Source organism: Podarcis vaucheri (genome assembly GCF_965113315.1).
Source record: "Podarcis vaucheri genome assembly, chromosome: 14".
NCBI lineage: Eukaryota > Metazoa > Chordata > Lepidosauria > Squamata > Lacertidae > Podarcis > Podarcis vaucheri.
Genome location: NC_138752.1, coordinates 28,055,631 through 28,079,523, shown reverse-complemented (window position 1 = coordinate 28,079,523; position 23,893 = coordinate 28,055,631). Strand labels below are relative to the sequence as shown.

Below are 23,893 nucleotides of genomic sequence, written 5' to 3'. Positions count from 1 at the left end.
CTGCAAGGTCAAAGGAAATTGAAAAGGCTCCCCATTTTCTTTTCATTCACAAATCCTGTCTTAAGGGTATGTCTGTGTATGAATAGGGTGAGCCTGTGAACTCAGGAACTAAGTATTTGTCATTACAAAAGACTGGCCAGGCTCCCCAGGGTATCCAATCAAGTGACCATTAACAGGTCTGCCAGACAGGAGACAAGCAACACACTCAGATTTCTGTTGTAGACTGCCCTTTCTGTGATGTAGGTATGATGTATCTGGGGGTGGTCTTGGACTCCAGGGCAGGCAATTTAAAATGTCTATATAAGGGCAGGCACACCTTTGTTCTGGGTCCTCCTTTCTCCTGCAGGTGAAGGGGGCACCCTCAGTGGCGTAGCGTGGGGGTGCAGGGGGGGCCCAGCCGCACCGGGCGCAACATCTGGGGGTTAGGGTTAGGGGGCGCAAATCCACTGGTTAGGGGGCGCAAATCCACGGGTTAGGGGGCACAAATTACTTGCCTTGCCCGGGTGCTGACAACCCACGCTACGCCACTGGGCACCCTGTTGCAACAGTTCAATAAAGATCAGGCTTACGAGCTGCTTTGCTTCTCAATATACTCTGGCTGGCCTCTGTTATTTTCTCCAACCGATGGAGAACCTACAAAGGACTCTGTAAGGGCTCTTGTGTTCCCCATAGGGAATAAGGGCAGATTTTTGTTTATTACAAGGATTACACTCACTGAGCAAGAATCTCTTGTTTATTAACTTAAAATGAGGGCAGCTATGTCTGTCAAACACTGGTAGAGGAGGAGGAGGAAGGAGACGGTTGTCCTGGCTCACCCCTAGGCAGCTCCTGCTTTCCAGGCCTCAACAAACAGACACTGCCCTCCTCCTCCTCCTCTGGCATTTCTTCATTCCTTTTGCCAGTCCAAGCCTGCCTGGGATAGCAGGTAGCAGCTGGAATCATCGCCTACCCCTTGGAGGAGCGCTTCCTGGAAGAAGGAAGGGGGATATTTTCTCTCCCAGGAAAGGATAGGAAATAGGGAGCCCGTGGCACCAAGTTGATGGATCTCTTCTCGACTACTCTTTGACGGTGGTGGAAATGCAGCTTACTCCAGGAAAGCAGGGGGCAGAGGCTTCTCAAAATCTGCTCAAGAAATGGGTAAAATGTGCTTGATGTGCTGCTGGCCCTGCAGGCATCATAAAGCAGATTTTGAGACAAAAAGAGCACGGCCTTAGAGTGACAATATTGGGGGGTGTGTGTGCGCGCTCAAATGAGCCAGGCATGCATGTGTGAGCTGGGAGTGTCTTCTGTGGCACTGCAAGGAATTCTGGGGCAGGTTGTGCTAGGCAGCTGGCAAAGGCATCCCGAGCCAGTCCAACTCCTGTTCCTCACCCTGAACAGAACATGTTCTTCTGCCCCAAAGGAGCCTGCTCAGCTGAGCTTTCCCCACTGTCCTTTCCCATTGCAATGGTGACTGTGCAGGAGACGTTCCCTTCTCCTCCTTCTTGCATACAGTTGCAAGAGAGAAGAGAAAGGGCCAGAACCCAGGTGTGTGTGTGTGTGTGTGTGTGTGTGTGTGTGTGTGTGTAGGGATCCAGATTGGGACCACAGCAGGGAACCAAGTATTCAAGCCCCCTCCCCTCCCCAGGCTGACCTCCCTCCCAGTCCAGTCAACTGCCTTTCACGCTGGCTATTTCGGAAAGAATGGTCTTTTTATTCAATGGCAAACTACATGATTAACCACAATGTGTAGTTTGGCCCATTCAAACACAGAGGAAGGGTTGATTCGCAAAGTATCCCTAGGACAGCAGTTATCAAAAACATTTCTAAGGACCACTTGAAAATGGCTGAGGGTCTTGGTTTTCTTCCACAAATCAAATTGCCTACTTAGCTCACGCATAACTTGCAGCCTTAATATCTCAGTCCAGGATGGCCCAGGGATGCTGCTCAAAAGTGCTCCTTGAAGAACTGGAAGTTGAATTGCTCGCAATGAGCTTTGATGACCTTGGCAAGAGCTGGAGAGCCGCAGAAGAAGACACGGACCTTCCCTTTGTTTTCTTTCGCTAGTTTCTGAAAGAGCTGGGGGTACCGGGAAGAGATGCAAGACAGAAATCTAACAACTCTCTTTTCAAGATTCAGAAGAAGGTGCTGGCCTCGCCTTGGGCTCCCCTGATACATCTCAAATGCATTTTTTTTTTAAAAAAATGCATTTTTATCCTGCCCTTCCTCCAAAGGTTCTGCCCACACTCATTTATTTTCACAACAATTCTGTGGGGTCAGTTAGGCTGAGGCTGCCTGGCCCAAGGGAACCCACTGAGCAGGCTGAACTACTGACCTAGAATCTGTTCTTAAAAAGCAGCTCACACTACAGCCACAAGGATGCTTGGGAATCGGTCTTCCCAGCCCGGTGCCATTCAGCTGTTTTGGTGTCAGGGACTGGTGGGAGCTGCAGCTCAAATATGTACATGGGGCACCGGGGTTTTTTTGGTGGGGGGGGGGGAAGCTGTTGTAAATGATGTTAAAAGTAGCTTTGTGAAGTCTACCTTGTTCCAATCTGGGCGCCCCGGCTGGGTTCTTGTCTTGAGGCCCGTGATGGAGTCTTTCTTCTCCTTTTTGGCTAGGAGATCTAACGCCATCTGCAGGCCGATAGCCTTCATGTCATTCTTGCCAAGCGCAGAGGTCATGTACAAGTGCATCTCCAAGAAGCGGTCTGCACATCAGAAGGAACATGGAAAGATATCTGAAGTGGGGGGTTGGGGGTTCAGGGGTTTGTGACTCTCACCTCAACCCACCAGCTGCACAGGAACAGAGGAAACTGCTTTATACGGACTGAGAACCTTGGGTCCATCTAGCTCAGTATTGTCTACACTGACTGGCAGCAGTGGCTCTCCAGGGCTTCAGGAAACCTCTCCCAGCCCTACCTGGAGATGCCACCAGGGACTACAAAGCAGGGGCTCTTCTACTGAGCTATAGCCCCTTCCCATCTTTGGCCCTCATGAGATGTGGCTCTACACAGGCATGGCAACATATATGTGCATATAGCTCCTCCACATAAGAGGTGGGCGAGGTCCTGGTAATAATAATAATAATAATAATAATAATAATAATAATAATAATAATAAATTAATTACCCTACCCATCTGGCTGGGTTTCCCCAGCCACTCTGGGCAGCTCCCAACAGAATATTTAAAACACGATAAAACATCAAACATTAAAAACTTCCCTAAAGAGGGCTGCCTTCAGATGTCTTCTAAAAGTCAGGTAGTTGTTTAATTTCCTTGACATCTGGTGGGCGGGCGTTCCACAGGGCGGGTGCCGCTACTGAGAAGGCCCTCCGCCAGGTTCCCTGTAATCTCACTTCTTGCAGTGAGGGAACTGCCAGAAGGCCCTCAGAGCTGGACCTCAGTGTCCGGGCTGAACAATGGGGGTGGAGAAGCTCCTTCTGGGCCGAGGCCCTTTAGGGCTTTAAAGGTCAGCACCAACACTTTGAATTGTGCTTGGTCCATATAACATTGGTCTTTCAGGACCAATGTTATATGGTCTCGGCGGCCACTCCCAGTCACCAGTCTAGCTGCCGCGTTCCAGATTAACTGTTGTTTCTGGGTCACCTTCAAAGGTAGCCCCACGTAGAGCACATTGCAGTAGTCCAAGCAGGAGATAACTGGAGCATGCACCACTCTGGTTGGCCCAGGATCTTACCGCATGTGGAGAAGTTCTGCGCTGGTACATTGGTACACACACAGAGCGCCACCTTCTCATGCATGCTGAACATGCTGGTGGCATGGCTGCCAGGAGCATTGGTGGTGGGAGGCAGCGGGCATACCTTGTGCAGCCCCCGCCCCAATGATCCATCACACATTTCTTTGAAATCATATTGAGAGATCAACTGAAACATGGTATTTTGCATGTGTGGGTTTTTTTACATTAATTTCAACAAGGAAAAGCCTGGATGTTAGAATGGAGAAATTCTGTGTTTTGAGCCAGTTCAGGTTTTCTAGCACCCCACTAAGAGAAGGTGTGTGTATGTGTGTGAAAGAGAGAGAGAGAGAGAGAGAGAAAGAAAGAGAGAGAGAGAGAGAGAGAGAGAGGAAGGGAGGGAGGGAGGGAGGGAGGGAGGGATAAAGGGTGCTGGGGAGGGTGGAATGGTTCATGTGTGAATTCAGTCCAGTTTTCCCATCATTCTGGTTCATCCTCTTGAGGATGGTGTTCAGTTTGGGTCACGGTTAAAGAAAGACAAGGACAAAAATTGGTCACCTACTGCTAGGGTCTTCTTCAGCCTGATTGATTTCCAGCTGGGTCAGGAGGCTTACAAACCATTCAAATGATTTTTGGTCTCTGTTGATCCAGATAAAGTCAACCTAAAGACAAGAAGGTTTTACTTACTGCTACTGCTGTTCATTGTTTTTGTAGCAAAAAATGCTTTTCTGCACAAACGTCCAAGCCACAGCTGAGGACGTCACCTCACCTTCAGGAGTTTCATGTTTTCCTGGCTAGAAGAGGTTTGCTTTCGCATACGGTGTCTAGAATGAAAGAAAGGAAAAAAAATATTATAGGGTATCTTTTGAGGTGAGCAGAGAATCGCCAGCCTTTCTTAGCAGCTGGCATTAACAAATACAACCAGGAATGGCTGTTGCTTATTACTTGGAAAGTTCAATGGTGATTTTTTAAAAGTTGCGTGTATTGGTTTACAAGAAGTAGACAAGGATTCAAATCATACTGCCTTTTTGACAGTAGACCAGGGGTGGGAAACCTCAGGCTGGGAAAGGAGAGGGTTTGGGGTGGGATGCAGACCTCCAAGAACCAAAGGCAGATCTTTCTGTTTGTCCATGAAGATTCTCAGTAAGCCACACTTCCTCCCCAGAGGCAGTGGCGTAGCGTGGGGGGTGCAGGGGGGGCCGGCCGCACCGGGCGCAACATCTGGGGGTTAGGGGGGCGCAAATCCACGGGTTAGGGGGCGCAAATCCACGGGTTAGGGGGCGCAAATTACTTGCCTTGCCCCGGGTGCTGACAACCCACGCTACGCCACTGCCCAGAGGTACACTTCCTGAATGTTTAGGGAAGGCTGGAATGTGTCCTTGACCTGCGATAATCCCTCTTGCTTACCTGGATGAAGACTGTAGAGATGCATCATCTGTGGTGACCTCTGGCTTTTTTGTGGCTGGAATTCCTGCTTGGCAGGGGGTTGGACTCGATGGCCCTTGTGGTCTCTTCCAACTCTATGATTCTATGAATTTAGTCTGCTGTACAAAGGTACAGACACACCCGCTTTTGCCCTGACCCTCAGGAGGTACCCATGCGAGAATATAGCTCTCAGACTGAAAATGTTTCCTCACCCTTGCAGAAGATGTTGATCAAATAAAAGATTGCACATTCTAAAACTAGTTTTGGAAAGGGGGGCGGGGATGCAGGTTCTGCAACTTTGACAAAAGAATTGATTCTAATCTGCAGCAGACCAACCTGAACATGATGCTTTGCAAAATGGAGGCAAAGGGTGTAATCCCAATTCCCGCTCCTATCAGAACGGCATGCTCTGATGTGAAGATCCTTCGAGTGGGAGTCCCATAAGGACCGTCGATGTAACACTAGGGAGATAACGGCACAACACTGATTTGATCCTGTTCATGGTAAATCTGGCTTGTTATGTTACGATTTGTCCTCGGGGACCGCAGAGGAGTTAACTAAGCTTTCAGTGAACAATCTTCATAGTTATAAGGAAGAATTCACAACTGTGGGAGTTCAGAACCCTGGCCTGCATTTGGGACTGGCTTGCCTAGGGATTCGCTACCCCTGCCATTGCCGCTAGCTGCCACTGTCCCTCCCTTCTGGGATGCCTCTTTGCGGCCATCACTTTTCCTGTTGGTTGCTGTCTTGCTGCCAACTTTTCTCTTGGAAGTGCTTCTTCCCTGCATGATCCCAGCCCATCAGGGATTGTGTAACAAACATGATGTCACCGCAGCACCAGATATAGCCTATTTAGATTTGGCTACGTGACAGAACGGAGGGCAAGCATAGCTTTTGCTTTCCTCTCACTCTGAGAGAGAGAGATTTAAACTGCATCAAAAGTGAGGGGACATCTTTTTAAGAGGGGGAACGTTGTCCCAAAGCCCACTCCCACATTTAGCTTAGCATCACCTGACACACGCTAAGACAAACTGTGGTGTTGGAGGTGCTAATATGCTTCTGTCTCTGCCCAGGGCACATTCCCACCTCTTTTTTCTTCAAGTGCCTGCTTGCCCCTTTATTAAGCCTTACAAAATTTGACTTCTGTACTCAGCTACTTGATACACCCCAAGCTTTCTCCTGATACCTGGTTGCTCCCTCCTGCACCCCCCCCCCCATGTCTCTGGGGAAGGGATGCTTCTAAACTCTGTACAGAACCTGGCCTGCTTGTGGGCGCTCAAGGCATTTCATAGAGCAGCAGCAGATCTTACCTTGATGTTACAGAGTCTCTGATTCTCACTAAGCCTGCCAGGAATCTGTTAACAAATATGTTCTTGTTAGCAAAAGGTCCACCATATCCCATTAGAAAAAAGAGCCCTATGTAGGGGTGGAAATAAGGAAACATATATATATATATAGAGGGAGAGAGAGAGGGAGAGAGAGAGAGAGAGAGAGAGAGAGAGAGAAACACACCAACAATATACCCTGCCAGCTCACAGTGCTGATGTTCCCTAATGACTGTGCAAGTTTCCTTAAGAGGGCAATTTACCTGCAAGTCTGAAACCAGCACTCTGCAAGGAGAGATGAAAGAAGTTGAACTTTTTTCATTTAGAAACTGAGTTTAGTGGCCCCAATCTGGTGGAACGCTCTGTCACAAGAGACTGGGGCCCTGCGGGACCTGACATCTTTCTGCAGGGCCTGCAAGACAGAGCTGTTCCACCAGGCCTTTGGTAATCCTCATAGAACTCTAGCCCAATGGTTGCCATTAATTTGATTTTGAATTGATTTTAGAATGCTGTGTTACTTTTATTGTTGTTAGTCGCTCTGAGCCCGGCTTCAGCTGGGGAGGGCGGAATATAAATAAAATATTATTATTATTATTATTATTATTATTATTATTATTATTATTATTATTACTATTACTATTTAGATGCTGGCCTGGAAACACAGCGGAAATGGTGAAAATTTTCATGTCTGTCTTAGGAGTCTGTTTGCTTCTGCTCTGTTCTCCTTGCACACATGCCAAGATTCAAGAAAGCACCTATGCATCCTGTAGCCTCACTCCTGAAGGAAACTAAACCCTTCCGCACAGCCTCTGGATTCTTTGCCATATTGCAAGAGCTGAAGTATGCCTTTCTGTGGGGGAGAGGGGCAGATCTATCAAGGATGGAATGTACACATATTTGCCAGGAGAAGCCAGACCTTTCCTCTTCTGGGTTGTGTGTTCCCCTCCTTGCACTGGCTGGCTGCTCCGACACTCCCAGTCTCCCAGCTGGGATGCCTGATGGGCATGTAAGATAAGATCTCAACCATCTCATCAGAACTGCTGGCCACAGGCTGGTCCAGGTCAGAGGAGCCAAAGAGACATTTCTGGAACAAAAGTTCATGGTGAGCTGCAGGATCTGACCTGTGGCCCTCTTGGCCTTGGCCTTGCTTCAGCTCTGTGCTGCTGTCCACAAGTTGACAAGGGCTGGGTGAGTCAGTGATGGGTTGTGCTCAGTATTCTGCCCACACAGATTGTAATCCCCCTCCCCACAAAAGACCTTGCTCCATACGGAAATGATTTCTCTATGCAATGAATGTCCAAGCATGCCCAGAGCCTCAGCTTTGCCTCTACCCCTACCCCATAACCTCCCAGTACTGTGCGCATCCAGTGCAATGCCAAAGAATTTAACTTAGAATCAACCCATTAAGATTTTTTAAATGCCATAGAGGACCCCACAATCATGCTTACTGAGTTGTTGTTGTTTTAATTGCAAACCTGCACCCATTTCTGGGACCTGTTCTTCTTCTTTGCCTTTGCCTTTCTGTCCAGCCATTCGGACCTGTGGTCATGACACTCCTGTTGATTCCAGAAGTATTCATATAGCCTGTTGGTCCACTGTCCCAGGGACCGTATATGCAGCCAGATGGTCCCTTTGGAGAGAAAGCAGAAGGTTACCCAGTGTGGAATACAAGCATCCTTAGCCGTCCTCGTTAAACTGAGCCAGGAGCCAGGCGGTAACCCACCTCATAGCAAGAAGCGGATCAAGGCCACCTTTCCCAAATTAAGAGGCAGGAACTCACCACTTACTTAGAGCAGCCTCAAGGATGAGGTGTCAAGGTTTGGGTGGGCTGGAGACACAAGGAAAGGGATTATACCTGAAACATCCTGAGCCTGATCTGAGCTTTGCAAGCCTTTTGGAATATCGCAAACTTGATTTTTTAAAAAAGGAGGAACAGGACCAATGTTAATTTCATAGCACATACAAACCAATGAGAATATCAAGCCTGGGGCACAAGAAGGGGATTAGGGAGAGAAGTGACATTATGAATATTTCTGCAAAGAGATCTATCGCAGCATTGATATGGGTTGCTTCAGTAGATCTGTACAGCCCTGAGTTGCTGCTCTGGGACAATAGCATGGGACTCTTTCTTCCTGACATGACAGACAGTGGGACCAGATGAATTACATATCAAGGTTTTTACACCCTTTACGCCATCCTTCGCCAACCTGATACCCTCCAGATATTTTTGACTATAGCTTCTGGCAGTGCTGGTTGGGACTGATAGGAGGACTTTGCATAAGTGCTGATTTTAACCTATAAAGCCTTAAATGGCTCAGGACCGCAATACCTCAAGGTCCACCTCTTTCCATATGACCCTAAGATGATCTTCTGAGGGCCTCCTTCATGTGCTGCCTCCTTGAGTGGTCCGGAGGGTGGCAACACGAGAAGGGGGCCTTCTCTGCAGTGGTTCCCCATCTGTGGAATGCTCTCCCCAGGGAAGTTCGCCTGGCGCCTTCATTATACACCTTTTGGCGCCAGGCAAAAACATTCCTTTTCAACTGGGCACTTGGTTGATCCGATTTACATCCTATGCCCATAAAAAATGTGGGGTTTTTGTGTGTGTCGAAGGGTACTGGGTTGCTGTTTTTATTTTTATTAGGTATTGTGTGGTTTTATACAGTGGTGCCTCGCAAGACGAAAAGAATCCGTTCTGTGATTCTCTCTAGCGGTTTTTTTGTCTTGCGAAGCAAGCCCATTGACGGATTAGAGGATTAGCGCTATTAGCGCTATTAGCGTCTTTTAGCGGCTTATCAGCTTATCGGATCAGCTGATAAGCGGCTTAGCAGCTTAGAAAAGGGGGGGGAGGGAAAAAAACCTGCAGGAACTCGCAAGACATTTTCGTCTTGCGAAGCAAGCCCATAGGAGATTCGTTTTGCGAAGCACCTCCAAAATGGAAAACTCTTTCGTCTAGCGAGTTTTCCGTCTTGTGAGGCATTCGTCTTGCGGGGCACCACTGTATCTTGATTTTATTCTGTGAACTGCCCTGAGACCCCCGGGTATAGGGCAGCATATAAATTCATTAAATAATAATAATAAGAAGAAGAACACAAGAATATCCTGGCTGCTGGATCAAGCTGGTTGGTCAATCTAGTCCAACGCTTTGTCCTCACAGTGGCCAACCAGGTGCCTCAATGGGAAACATGCATGCAGCACCTGAGTGCAACCGTTCCCACGACACCTGCAGGGCACCAGGTTGGTTTGTGCTGTTTGATGCCCTTTCCAGCTGGCTTGGGATCTACCTGGTTGCTCTGGAGCACTGCTGATGGTGAATGGATGCCATTCATACTTGGCTATGACTGGGATATTCAGGTACACGTAGTCACCAGGTTTGTAGTGGAAAAATGGAGGTCTCTTGATCACCAGATGAGTCACCTGGATCAAAAAGAACAAGATGGGGCACATGTGAAGAGGGGAAATGCCGTCACTAAGGCAACATCTTGTTTGCATATGACCTGGAAGCACAATGCCCAGCTCATAGGAGGCTTCCAGATGGTCACTATTCAGCGGGTTGGGATTCTGTTGCATGCCAGCAAATTCAGGTTGCACAATGAGGCTGTGCATGTTCTATGCATTCCAAGTGCATGACTCCCCCTCAGAGAATCCTGGGAGCTGTAGTTTGTAAAGGGTGCTGGGAATGGTAGCTCAGTGAGGAGTAAACTGCAATTGCCAGGATACTCTGGGAGAAGTCATGTGCTCTAAATGTATGGTACGCATACAGCCTTACAGTGGGTTTGGCACTCTTGCACAGCAAATCCATTTAAAAATAATTCTATTCAGAATGATTGTTATTATGAGGAACAATTGAGGGAGTTAGGCATGTTTAGCCTGGAGAAGAGAAGGATGAGAGGTGATATGAGTGCCCTCTTCAAATATCTGAACAGGCATTCACATGAAAGATGGAGCAAGCTTGTTTTCTCCTGCTCTACAAGGTACAACCTGACCATAAATGAGATTCTGATTAAACCTTGGAAATAACTTTCGGACGGTAATAGCTGTTTGACAGTGAAATGTACCGTATTTTTCACTCTATAAAATGCACCAGACCACAAGACGCACCTAGTTTTTGGAGGGGGAAAACAAGAAAAAAAATATTCTGAATCTCAGAAGCCAGAACAGCAAGAGGGATCCCTGCGCAGTGAAAGCAGCAATCCCTCTTGCTGTTCTGGCTTCTGTGATAGCTGCACAGCCTGCATTCGCTTCATAAGACACGCACACATTTCCCCTTACTTTTTAGGAGGGAAAAAGTGAGTCTTATAGAGCAAAAAATACGGTACTACCTTGGAAGGTGGTGAACTCTCCTTCATTTGAGGATTTTAAACAGAGGGTGGATGGCCACCTGTCAGGGATTCTTTAGCTGTGATTCCTGCTTTGCAGAGGGTTGGACTAGATGACCTTTGGAGTCCATTCCAACTCTGCAATTCAAGGGTGCTATGAATTTCTGGGATAAGGAAATTGATTAAAAATGCACAGAAAACTTTGGGATTGACACAACATCCTATAACCAACCTGCAACAAATCAGAATGCTTTGTAAGCTCAGGGAAATCAAATCAGGTGCTCAAGCCACCTCACTTCCACTTCTACTCTTTTCGGAAAATTGGGTATTTTCACACATTTCCCCTTTTAATTCATCATTGTTTGGGAAGCAAACCTTTGAGGGCAAGAGGTTGATTTCCACTATGTACAGTCCTCCAACGTGTGACATGGCAACACCGAAGATCTTCTCTAAGAGGAAAAGAAATCCAGGCACCACAAACCACTTCCAAAAATTAGGACCGTGGACAATTAGCAAAGCCCAAATGAAGATGTAAGAAAGGTGAGTCCAGTAGAAGACCTGCTGGTGACAAAGAAAAGTGCCTTACTTACTTACTTACTCAAGAGAGCAAGGAGGTGTTTTGAACGATTAAGGGCTTGTCTACACTTCTCCTTGTCCCACCACTTTCCCTCAGGAAAAACCGCTGTGTACCGCTGAATCAGTTCAAATGTCAATCGTTTTTGGTTTTTTTGTGGATTGAATTTTCCACTGGACAAGTGGAAATGTGGATGAGCCCAAAGTTAAAATGGGATGAGGAGCACATCGATAATTTAAAATAAGCAAAGCTCAAAAGAGATCACTGACACTTGGGAGTTACTTGACTTGCAAGGCAAATGACATAAGCAACAGGAAGGAGGAGGAAGTCAAGCGCATCACCTCAAAATGGCCACCCTTGCGGACGAAAGTACTAGAGCACACCAGCATAAGGGCGATGAGGAGCTGCAGCAGGAGGCCCGTGAGGGAGGCAGTTCCATAAATCCAGCCAATCTCAGGCCGGGTGGTGAAGAGGTATTCCCAAAGCTGATAAGTGCCTTTGATCTGAGACATTCTCACTACAGGGGAGAGAGAAAGACTTCCACTAAGAGAATTCAAGTCATGCAGTAGACTAGCACCGCAATAACGGCATTCTGTACATTTCCAAGCACAATTAAGTGTTGGTGCTGACCTTTAAAGCCCTAAACGGCCTTGGTCCAGTATATCTGAAGGAGCGTCTCCACCCCCATTATTCTACCCAGACACTGAGGTCTGGTGCCGAGGGTCTTCTGGCAGTTCCCTCACTGCGAGAAGCCAAGTTACAGGGAACCAGGCAGAGGGCCTTCTTGGTAGTGGCACCTGCCCTGTGGAACACCCTCCCACCCAATGTCAAAGAGAACAACAACTACCAGACTTTTAGAAGACATCTGAAGGCTGCCCTGTTTAGGGAGGCTTTTAATGTTTGATGCATTACTGTATTTTCATATTTTGTTGGAAGCCACCCAGAGTGGCTGGGGAAGCCCAGCCAGGTGTGCGGGGTATAAATAATAAATTATTATATTATATCATTATGATATGAACCATGAAGCTCTAAGACAGCCTTCGTTAACCTTGTATCATCCAGATGAGAGTTGGACTACAACTCCCATAACCCCCTGGAATGTTGGAGCAGACAGTATGTCTGTTTGTGTAGGCAGGGAATGTAGGGAGTGCACACACTTTCTTCAAGCAGATAGCACTTTTTGTGAACATCCTGATCCATTCCGCCCACATCAAAGCATGTGAGCAAGGAGCAAGGTGTTGGAGAAGGACCAGAGCATCTATCTTTTAGACCTTTAAACAATTCGATTTTAAACAACTGTCTAGATATGCACTAAAGCACATTTTTATTTAAATGCTATGGCACAGTTGCTTAAAAAACTTTAAACAGATGTTTCAAAGAGCTTAGAGCAACTTGGAAGATTGGAGTGGGCGAACGAGACGATAAAATGGGACCATCCAAAAATGCCAGATCAGGCAGCCTTTAGAAACAACACACAGTGATACATTAATCTATGCAAAAAAAAAAAAAAACCCCACACCTTTCTGATTTACGCACTATTGCGTGTGAATATTTCAGTTTTCAAAAATAGGTGTTTTAGTGCAAATTAAAATCCTAATTAAGTGGGGGGAAAGCAACATGCTGATAAAATGACACCATGGGCAAAGGCAGTAGTTCAAGTTTGCCTATGTGGATATGCATGGCAATAGGCATTGCTGCACATGTAAAAACCACACTCCTTTTTAAAAAAAGGGGGGGAGAGATTAGTGCTAAGACATTTACACCTGTGGAGATTGTGCTATTGGACTTTTTTAAAAAGTCAGTTTTTCTGTAGCCTAAAAAAAGATGCAAGCACCATAGGGAAAACACAGGAGCAGCCCATGGGTGGCTAAAATTATTGTTCCCCTTATGTCCTTATGGTGGAAGTGGAAAGTCCACAGAGCCCCCCCCCCCCCGCCGCCGCCGCCGCCCCAGGCCTACCTGTTACTTAAAAGGAGGCATGGTAGCTTTGAAAGGCTGCATAAAAATATTTAAAATAAATAATTAGAAAACTGTTACTTACCAAAGTTGGCCACATGGGCCCCTGTGTGAACCGCTGTTAGAACTGCCACTGCATAGCCCATTAGCTGGTGCAGAATGACATTCTGGTCTAGAGGCAGAAGTCTGGCTACCCAGGTAGCCCGTAACCAGGTCAAACATCGGCGCAACATTAGCACCTTCAAGGGGTGAGAAAATAGCTGTAGAAGTTAGTTGAAGGGCCACATGTTTGCACCAGGCATGCTTCTAAAAGGAGAGTGCTCCACAAGCATATGAAATGGATTTATACTGAGTCAAAGGTTTAGTCCTTCTAGCTCAGGCTTCCTCAACTTCGGCCCTCCAGATGTTTTTGGCCTACAGCTCCCATGATCCCTAGCTAGCAGGACCAGTGGTCAGGGATGATGGGAATTGTAGTCTTGAAACATCTAGAGGGCCGAGGTTGAGGAAGCCTGTTCTAGCTGTATAGCCTGACTGGTTGGGGTTCTTTGCAGAATCAGGGATACTGTTTGCAGGGCTTTTTTTCTAGAAAAAGAGGTGACAGAACTTGTTGAGCTTCTTTTAGGGGAGCACCCACCACACTACCGCCACCCTACGCCACACCAATTGCCATGCCACCCTCGCACACAGCCTCCATCGCGCAACACAAAGTGGTATGCCAAAGTGCCGCAAAGCTTCAGAGGTGATAGGTAAAGGTAAAGGGACCCCTGACCATTAGGTCCAGTCGTGACCAACTCTGGGGTTGCAGCACTCATCTCGCTTTACTGGCCGAGGGAGCTGGCGTACAGCTTCCGGTCATGTGGCCAGCATGACTAAGCTGCTTCTGGTGAACCAGAGCAGCGCACGGAAACGCCGTTTACCTTCCCGCTGGAGCGGTACCTATTTATCTACTTGCACTTTGACCCACAGCGCCACCCGCATCCCTAATCACAGAGGTGATGCAACATACCAAAGAGGTGACGAAAGTTCTGGTGAGTTCCGGCTGAAAAACAAAGCCCATGTGCTTTCCCAGCCATTTAAAGATGCCAGGGAATTGAATCTATGCATGCAAAGCTTGTGTTCTACTTCTTGGCTATGAGTGTCTTCCAGAGCCTGGACAAAATCAAGGATGGCTGCCAAGGATGCTTGTGAATTGGGCATTGTCAGGCACAGAATGCTGGACTAGGCGAATCTACTTATTTCAAACATTCAAAGCACACCTAAGCAGCAACAGGCGAGATTTGATGACAGAAATCAATAAGGGGGCCTGCAACAAAGTGCTCCTTTCCACAGTTCTGGTGGTGGTGGTATGGAATGGAGTATCATGATGACTGAGCCAGCCATGCCCTTCTCCAAGACACTCCATTGCACTCCCAAACCTTTTCTTTTTTTGTTTTTCCAACTAACACTCAACTTATTGAGTATCTTTAGTCTTCAATGGGTTAAAAAATATTTTAAAGACTTATTGTACTTTTGTAAACCTTGAGGTTCTCCCCAGCATGGCCAATATAGCCTTCCTGTTTCTCAGTAGCCCTACTGTGGCTCAGATCTTGCTGGTACTCACCACCTGAGTTACTTATTGGAGGCCATGGGTTTTTATTAGCCTTAGAGGAGCAGCATAGAAAACAAACAGAGATAATTAACTTGTTCTTGCACTGTCTCTGCTCTGACCCACTACGGCCACTTCTGTACACTTAACACATTCACTACATAATGAATACATCGCGTTACTCACCACTATAAATGCACAGTTGAAGTTCAGGCACTGACCGCAACCTTTGGCCAACATGATCCAGGGGCCAGAGTCAACATGCTTCAAGGCTGCAAAGGTGAAGAGGATGATGTTCACGCACAGGTAGCTGCCCAGGAAGAGAAGCTTGCTCCTGTTGTTATGCCAATAGGCTGGGCGCAGGTAGCGTGGCGCGTGGCTCTTCCTGAGAGCAGTGGGGGGCTTTAACCAGCTTGCAGCACTGCGAGAGGGGAGAGAGAGGCCCAGAGAGAAGAGACCATGAAGCATGTTAGATGATAATAATTAATAATAATAATAATAATCTATTTATATCCTGCCCATCGGGTGAGGCAATATGTATTCAAATACTGGAGCATGATAGCTCGGGGGTCTGGCTTCTGTGAACAGCATGTGCTTCTAGTCTCAGTGATCACACAGAGCCACCTGCTGGTTCACTCAAGTACCAGAGGACTGTTATCACATATGGAAAGATTTCAGAAGATGCAGGATCTGCTCGATGTCTCTTTTAGACTAGAGAAGCCAGTGTGTGATGCCCAAGGGTCGCTTGACAAGTAAAGCACCAAACTGGACAGCAGACCCCAGATTTGGCATGACTTAGTCCTTGCCACATGCTCAAAGCAAAGAAAAGTCCATTGGACTTTGTCTAAGCCCTGTGGAATTCTCAAGTAAAGCAAGAGGTAAAGGTTGGTTCTGCCTTGGCTCCTCTTTGGAACTGACATTCTTCACTTCCAGATGTAGGCTTTATTGTATTTCAGGCAGATATTTCAGATTCAGCTTTTCCATGTGTGTGATTGGTTGGCTCGCGAGCTTCCACACATTCCTATTTCTTTAACCGTGACGTTCACTGCTGTTTTGTCATTTGCCATCCACAGAAGGGAAGATGGTAGGACATGCTCTACAGGGAGCTGGCTTCAGGCACCAGGTCCACTGGCAGACCAACTCTGTGTTACAAAGATGTCTGCAAATGTGACATGAAAGCTGGCAACATCAACGCTGCCTTGTGGGTATCCTTTGCGGACGACTGCAGTGCCTGGAGACAGATCATGCATCCTCAGCAGTGACCAGAGGAGGAATGACTGCTGGGAGGAGCGCAGAGAGAAGAAATGTCACGGTGCATCTGCAGCAGCAAACCCAGATGCCTTCATCTGTCCCAGTTGCAACAAAACATGTCTCTGCCATATTGGTCTCTATAGCCACAGGATTGCCATGTTCCAGTGCAGCCCAGCTGGGGTTGGGTCCCAGTTGCCTTAAGCAGGATTGCAGGTGTATTGCAGTCTGGACAAACCAAGGTCAAGCAGTTTAGGTCCAAAATATGATCCAGGGGCCAGGTCAGGCAGCAGTCTAACACTGAGCATGACAGGGAGTTTAGGCATGGTATAAAGAGAAGGAACTAGACTCAGGAGCAAGGAGCCAGACACCTGTGTTGCTTCCAGCAACTGGAAGGCTCAAAAGGATGACCTTACATACTTTGGCATCCTAGACATCACCCTGGCAGCTACTTCTGGTACTGAATGAGTTTCAGGGATGCCTTACAAGAGATTCCTAACCCACACTGGGCCCATAGATGCATGCTATGCCATTGCACTTTGGCTTGGAAATGGAGCTTTTGGTGCTGGCATTCTGCTCTTGCAGCTCCAGCAGGTATCAATCAGAGGACCCCTAGAGGGGAGCCTGCCTGCTCCTCAAGGTCATTGACCTGTGGGGTGTCTGGTTTGTCTTCCGATGATTCCACATCTGGCACCAGGTCACGGATAGGCATGACACTGCTTTGGAAAAAGAAACTGACACGGAGGCTATAGCTCAGAGAGGCGATTCATTGCTAATTTCCCTCTGGCTCTCTCTCAGGAGCCAACAACAAAACAGGCTGAACCTGCAAGGACAAAACACTCAAATCGTGATGCTGAGAATCCATGATAAATGGGACTTGCTTATGAGTAAGCAAAGGACCCGTCTTGGCCACAGGAGAGGTTACTGCTAGATAATATGGCGCTATACTAAGTTTTAATTTTGGTTCTGGTTAATTGCAGAAAAGCAACACCCCAGCAGCGCTAGAGGGCTCCAACATGGAAGCAGCTAGAGACAAAGATACAGCCCTTCTCTTTTTCCAAAGGGAGTTTTCTCCTTCCGACCACTGATCCTTTGTGAATTCCAGAGGGACAGCTGCTCTAGTTTTTTTCCTGCAACCGAATCAGCGAGAGAGACTTGGGGCACCTTTAAAAGATGGGAACCGATTTATCGCGGCATCTTTTTGCTGGGCAGAACCCACAGCCAAGCACATCTGACAAAACAGGCTCTCATCCATGAAAGCTTCTGCGGGAATAAATGCGTTAATCTTTAGGGTGCCACAAGATGCTCTGGCTGTTTTTCATCTGCTAAGGAAACCGAAGTCCTCTCTGCCCCAGTGTTGCAAGCCGCAGCAGATTTCCGCCGCAATGACAGCTGACAGCAGCGGCAGCAGGCTCAAGAGTTCCAATTACGCGGAGCTGAAACATAGCAGGGGAATGCAGCTCATCCCCAAGAGAATGCAGGCAGCTGCGGCTGAGGGAAAAGGGTGCAACTTTCCTTCAAAGAGGCTCCCAGAGCGAGTTTCTTTGCCTAGGAAGCAAGCAGGGGTGGGTAATTATTTCTAAACCCCAGGTGCTGCTGGCAAGAACATTTCAATGTGTCAAAGGAGAAAATATTTCTTAGGCTGCCAATGAAAATGGCCTGTCTAGGCTGAGTCAATGGTTCAAAGCAGCCTTCCCCAACATGGTGCCCTCCAGCTGCTTGCAGCTACAACTCTCATGAGCCCCAGACACCCAGCCTGCAGTGATGGCAACTGAAACCTGACACCACCACCTTCTTTCTGCTTCTGTTTCTGCTGCAGGTATTTCCCAGGCTCTTTGGCCCAAGCTTTTGCTCTGATGGGTGCACAACTTTCTAAAACTAGAGAAATTAAGAAAAGTGAGGCGTGTCATGCCCTGCCCCAGCATAATTTTAGGCAGCTGGTAAAAAAAAAGAGTTCCTGTTTTAAGAAGGCCTTCAGATAACATTTTTCTCTTTCTCTTATTTCTCTTTGATGTTTGTTTGTGATGGCTGTTTTGGAATTTGTTACAGTAGTTTTGGTGTTTTGTGTTGCTGTTTTAATCTCATGCTGGGTGTTTTAACGGGGATTCTTATATATGTCAATATCATTGTGTTGGCTGGATTTGTTAGCGGCCTCGAGTTTCGTTTGAAAATTAGGTGGGATCTAAATTTTAAAAAATAAAAAAGTGTTGGTTTGATGGGATGGATCCTCCTGCAAGTGGCAGAAGGAATTGTAAGACGGAACTGAGGATGAGAGAGCCCTGGTGCCGCCTTACTCCTGCTGGAGGACAGTGCAGCAGCATTTTCAGGGGGTAATTTGGGGTTACAGGATACCGAGAGGGTTAGGACAGTCTTCCCCAACCTGGTGCTCGCCAGCTGTTTTAATGCCACAACTCCCATGGACCCCAGCCAGCATGACTGTATGATGCTGGGAGTGGTGGGAATTGTCAAAAACATCTGGAGGGCATTAGGTGGGTTGAGAAAAGTTGGATTAGGAGGTGGAAGAGGAAATACCTTATGGTTAAGTTCTCCATGACCTCTGGGAAGCGCTCCAGTTCCTCCCTGAGCTCCTCAAAGGTGATGGACCCACTGTTGTCAGAGTCAGCCGACTCGAAAAGGGCTAACGTGAGGTCATCTAACTTCTTCTCTGGCAAAGATATTGAACTCTCCTTCAGGCATGACTCCAAGACCGTGCGCAATTCTTCGGGTTCAATGGACCCACTGCCTGCAGTGGAAGAGGATCTCCAGTCGGCATCAAATAAATTAATCTGCAACAGGCCAGATTTAAGGCAGTTAGAGCCTCTAGGTTGGATTACCGCAACACAGGCCCGTGCAGAGCTTGTCTGAGGCCCAGAGAGGCATGGGGTGTTCTCGTTTTTCTTGCTTCCCTTTCCTTCCTGTTGCTGCCTGTTCACCTGTTGTTTCCAGGTATGCAAGGAGAAGCAGTGGTGTGAATGGGCAGTAGTGACAAAGGCAAGCCCAACGACGACACACTCACACACACAAATATGAAATCACTTCTAACTAGAATATTCTTGCCTCTAAAAAAAAAACCTGAGGACTTTTTCATAACCATTTTTTATGCACTGAAGAAACAACCAACACAATGGATTTGGACACGCTGGGCTAGCCTTGTAAATGCTCCAACATATTTCATAGCCCACGATTTGATACAATTTCTGAAGACTTATTTCAGGATACAGTGAGATGTAATCAAGTTATGCTGGCACTAAAACAGAAATAAAGTTCTGCACCAAAATAAAAGCTACATTTATGCCTGTTACAAAAACATTACTGATCTGATAAGAAAACATTGCTGTAGTCGTTTACCATTCCATGTGAATGGACCAAGACAGGAGCATTGGTAGTTACTGCCCTAAAGTGCCAATGCTGAGCAGAACAATGATCTTGTTTTGACAAAATGCAAGTGAACAAGGGTGCTGTTTTGGAATTTTACCGTCCACATCATAAACTTGGAAGAGGAACTGGAGTTTGTCTGTTTCACTTCCATGTACCAGCAGCTTCAAGGCCTCCAGCAGCTCGTCCAAACTGATGGTGCCGCTTCCATCCAAGTCAAACAAAGCAAAGAAACGCTCAGCGAAAAAGGACTATAGGAGAGGGCGAAAATGTTTGCAAAGTCAACTGGGGGGCGGGGGTTAATCCAGGAGTGGAAATCAGACACACACACCCTCCAATTTCTCTCTAGTCTTTATTTAGACCTTGCTTCAATATTATGGCAATAGAAGCAATTGAGTACTTGAAATATTTGTGAACTGGGGACTTTCAGATAAAGGGAGATCTGGCTGGTTATTAAAAATAGGTTCTGAAAAACGGGGCCCCCACTCTGACCTAGCCCCAAATCCCCCAATCTTCAACATTCCTTTACTTATTCAGTCCCTACTGATGCCAGCATTCTCCCCCACCCTGCAATGAGGTTTTCTGCCATTCTTTACATGTACTGCTGATTTTGCTCTTCAGCACCCTCCTTCGCTGCCCATGACCTCCTAGTCTCCATCAGCCACCCTTCTTCTGCACACCATTCCCAATTAAGCATCTCCAGGTACGCATGCACAAATCTATATGCACAAATTCCCTCCCAAAGAAGGGGCGAAGCCAAATATCTTCATAATATTTCCTCACACAGGGGCCGTTCTAAGCAAAAACATCGTTGCATTGTCACCATCCTCAGCCCGATTGGGTTTCCTACCCCATTTGACAAAACTTGCCTCCTTCACCTTGAGAGCAGCTTTGAATTCTTCCAGGTCGATCTCTTTATCTTCTCCGGCGATACTTTCAAACTGTTTGGCTACCCACTCAAGCCACTTTGTGTCATCATCTAAGTTCATGGTGCTAAGAAATTGGAAACCAGCAGGACCTTTAATTTTTTTTTATATGCAGTCAACTTTGGGCTGATGGTTAAGATTTCTGATCTGAACTTTGCATTGTAAAAGATAGTTTTCATAATGTGAAGGAACCATCTCAAGTGTGGCGGAACATGTTAGTTAAAGGGGACAGTCATTCAGTGTTTTGTGAGCAATTAGATATTGCACCCTAGTCACAGCAAAGAGCTCAAGATTTTATTGCCAGAAAGTATAGTAGGCAGAAAATATGAATGGCACCCACACGCTGGTAAAAGCAGAATAGTAAACTAAACATACTCTGAAATCTGCTTTGAGGGGAGTTATGGCCCTTCATTTGTACCTGGAGTGCTTTCCTGGAAGTCATACCTATCTCAAGAGACTGAGAAGATTGCGTCTCCTTTTACCAGGTTGATGACTTTCATCAAGAGAGTTGGGGAGAACGGGATCCTGCTTGTTCTCATTGGCCTATTCACACCTTTTGATACACTGACCACAGTATCTTTCTGGAGTGGCTCTGGGATGTGCAGGTTGGGGGCACAGTATCACAGTGGTTCTGCTACTAATTTCAAGGCAGTTTTTTTCAGAAAGCTGTTATGAGGGGCTATTGCTTAGTGCCATGGGAATTGTCCTATGGGCTGCACTCTCTTGGAAGGAGCAGGCCAGTAGGATGGTGATATCCCTAGATGCAACATTGTCACTGGTGGGTCAGGTGCCCTTGGTGGCTTATTTGCAGCTCTGCCTGGCTTGCCATCTACGTCCCCTTTTGGACAGCAATTATTTGGCCATGGTACTCCATGCTCTGGTAGGTTACAGACTGAATTATTGGGATGTGCTCTATGTGGGGCTGCCCTTGAAGGTGACTCAGAAACTTCAACTGAGCCTAAATGCAGCCACCAATGAATTCCATTTAGAACGCATGTAATTTCTGTTCCAAAAAAGCTGCACTAGTTCCTTGGCTCAGGTCAGGTTGCTCACATGAGTGCTTAAAGCCCCATGGACTTAAAAGTGGATGCCACATTTGGTGAACTTCACAAGTCTTCCCTTACAGATCTGAACTCTTTTGTTACTTTCAGTGACAGTGACACTAGTGCCAAATCATCACACCATTTGGTGCCTTATCTGTGAGCGACTAAACAAACACACAATCTTCTTGCTTGGCACTGTGATAGCTAAGAGAAGCAGCTGTATTATTACCTATTGCATAGATTTGAGCCAACCAATTTGGTTAAACCTCTGCCTGTTTGTTTAAGTATCAAGAGTATCATCTCATGACAATTTTTTCTTCTGCATTATCCTCAGCTTGAGATTGGCTATTTATTGCTGCATTATATTTAAAATGCAGCTGATTGTGATGACACCTGTCTTTTCTTTACATTAATTAAAGTACCTAACCGTTGCAAGATTGGATCATGTCCACACAACCTGAGTCATGCTGTGCCTTTATTTTCTAGCTGTCAGAAACACACAGGAAAATATGTCCCATTCATGTCACAGCCTTTTTACTCATCTCTGAACAGAATCCTGCTTGTAAAGCAACAGATGATGGGTGAGCTTGTGACACCAAAGTTGGAGGTGGGTTGCTATGGGAATGTCAAAACCAGGTAACAGCAAGGAAGCTACTTATATTTTTCTCTTTTTGATGCAGAAAAGATGCTATAATGTGTGAGAGAGCTAAGCTGCCTGTTTTGGAAGGTAAAGCCCAGCCTGAAGGAGAAATTGTATACCGTATGTATATGTGTATTTTACTTAACCAGATTAGGAGCCGCCAGTGGTATAATATGGCAAGTGCTGATTTGTTGTGGCGCGAGAGAAGCAGGTTTACTGTCATGAAATGCACTGAGTAGTCAGTCTGGGCCTCAATGTAACCTACCTTGGAAGATTGCTGTGGCTATAAGAATTATAGCTCTGTGCACACTGCAGAAATATGTGCACACATTCACCCTTAGCTGCTCTCTTTTTGTCAGACTGCAATTTGATGGAAATCACATTAGTCAGGGGAGGACTGTTACCATGAATGCCATTTAATGCAGTATCATTGACTTAAGTCTCAAATAAGTTTGTTCTCTTTCAGCTGAGCATGACTGTTAACTCTCACGGCCAAGTAATGATCCAGTTCCCTTGGCAAAAATAACCACCATCTTTAAACATCATGAAATGAGATTTTCATGATGTACCTCACCCAAATCACAGGACGGGTAGGGACCAAAGGGTCATTTAATTTAACCTCCTTGCCCAGAGGAAGGACAATTCATTCATCAGCACACACATCCTTGCCTCAGATTTATCTAGCAATTCACATGATGATATACATCAAAGCAGAGAGCATAGACCATAAAAATGAGTAACCCCAAAAGACTCATGCAAGCTAGTCAAGCCACACACTTCAGGGATAGACAAAAAAAGCTGTGTGTTACCTGCAACGTCTGTCCCAGAGACTTCTTTGTCTAGTTCCTCAGACTTCTTTCCCCTCCCAGCAGTTTACAGAATCTCTTGCACTTTCTAACTCAGTATAAAAAAAGATGCAACCTAGTGTACCATAGGAGATCCTATGGTACAAAAAGTATTTTTAAACATACTTTTTAAACATACTTGAATACTGAAAATGCCATTTGTTAAGATGCAACATTTAGTATCTTCTTTGCTGATGAACAGTCAAGTCAGACTGCACTCTGAACAAGACAGAGAAGGCTGCTCTAATTTCGGCAACAACCTAGAAACAGGTGTTGATGACTAGCTGTATGCAGAAACAAAAGCATAATGACTAGCCTCTTCTTGTCCATGAAACCTTTTGTAAGTAGTAGGACAAACTGTAACCTATTTAAATCTATTTGTTTCCACTATTCATTTGAGTAACAAAGGAGAAAGTATTTAAACAATCAGAATTCCACATGATCATAGACTTTTTTGGGGGGAGAGGGATCGTATAGCTCTTCCATTACTGCCAGGAATATTTCATTCTTCTGGAATTTTATTGCCTTTGTGCTACATTTTGTTAGTTTTCATATCCTCCTTCCACTCTTGTCTACCATCTTCATATAAAGCACAGTTCTTACAGGGATTTTTGCTGAAAGATGTAGCAATGACCACTAGCAATATTATTTAGAAACGAAACGAAACCATGAGGCCAATCCACAGAGACTGGATCTATCAACGACTTTTGGCTAGTAAAGCTAAAAAATGGAACCTACATCTATAGAGGCAAAATACCACACTTCCAAACACAAGGGGCAAGCAACAAGAAATGGTCATTACCAGCAAAAACACTTGTGAGCTTCCTGGCGTATCTGGTCACTGCTAGATCAGGGTGCTGGACTACATGGACCTTGTCTGATCCATTGAGAAAACTCTTTTTATATCACCACCACCACACTGCTATGGTGACCTCTGAAGGCAAGAAGTGCCTTATATTG

At 46.2% G+C, this 23,893-nt stretch overlaps 1 protein-coding gene across 4 annotated transcripts; it reads right to left on the bottom strand.

The window, feature by feature from the left end:
- Positions 1 to 1,670: 1,670 nt before the first annotated feature.
- On the bottom strand, positions 1,671 to 23,893 carry LOC309518321 (NADPH oxidase 5-like). 4 transcript variants are annotated; one of them, XM_082198431.1, is made up of 17 exons: positions 22,898 to 23,889; positions 20,349 to 20,472; positions 19,580 to 19,730; positions 18,637 to 18,847; positions 15,043 to 15,277; positions 13,357 to 13,510; positions 11,657 to 11,832; positions 11,117 to 11,299; positions 9,707 to 9,839; positions 7,901 to 8,055; positions 7,342 to 7,509; positions 6,411 to 6,455; positions 5,437 to 5,561; positions 4,445 to 4,499; positions 4,238 to 4,337; positions 2,523 to 2,689; positions 1,671 to 2,058 (listed from the first exon to the last, which is right to left on the bottom strand). In XM_082198431.1, exons 2-17 carry the CDS (start codon positions 20,466 to 20,468, stop codon positions 1,927 to 1,929), a joined length of 2,310 nt encoding a protein of 769 aa, XP_082054557.1. In that variant the 5' UTR covers positions 20,469 to 20,472; positions 22,898 to 23,889; the 3' UTR covers positions 1,671 to 1,926. The 4 variants fall into 4 exon arrangements, with proteins under 4 accessions (XP_082054557.1, XP_082054559.1, XP_082054558.1 ...); XM_082198433.1 differs by having other exon boundaries at positions 20,358 to 20,472; XM_082198432.1 differs by lacking the exon at positions 22,898 to 23,889 and having other exon boundaries at positions 20,349 to 21,035.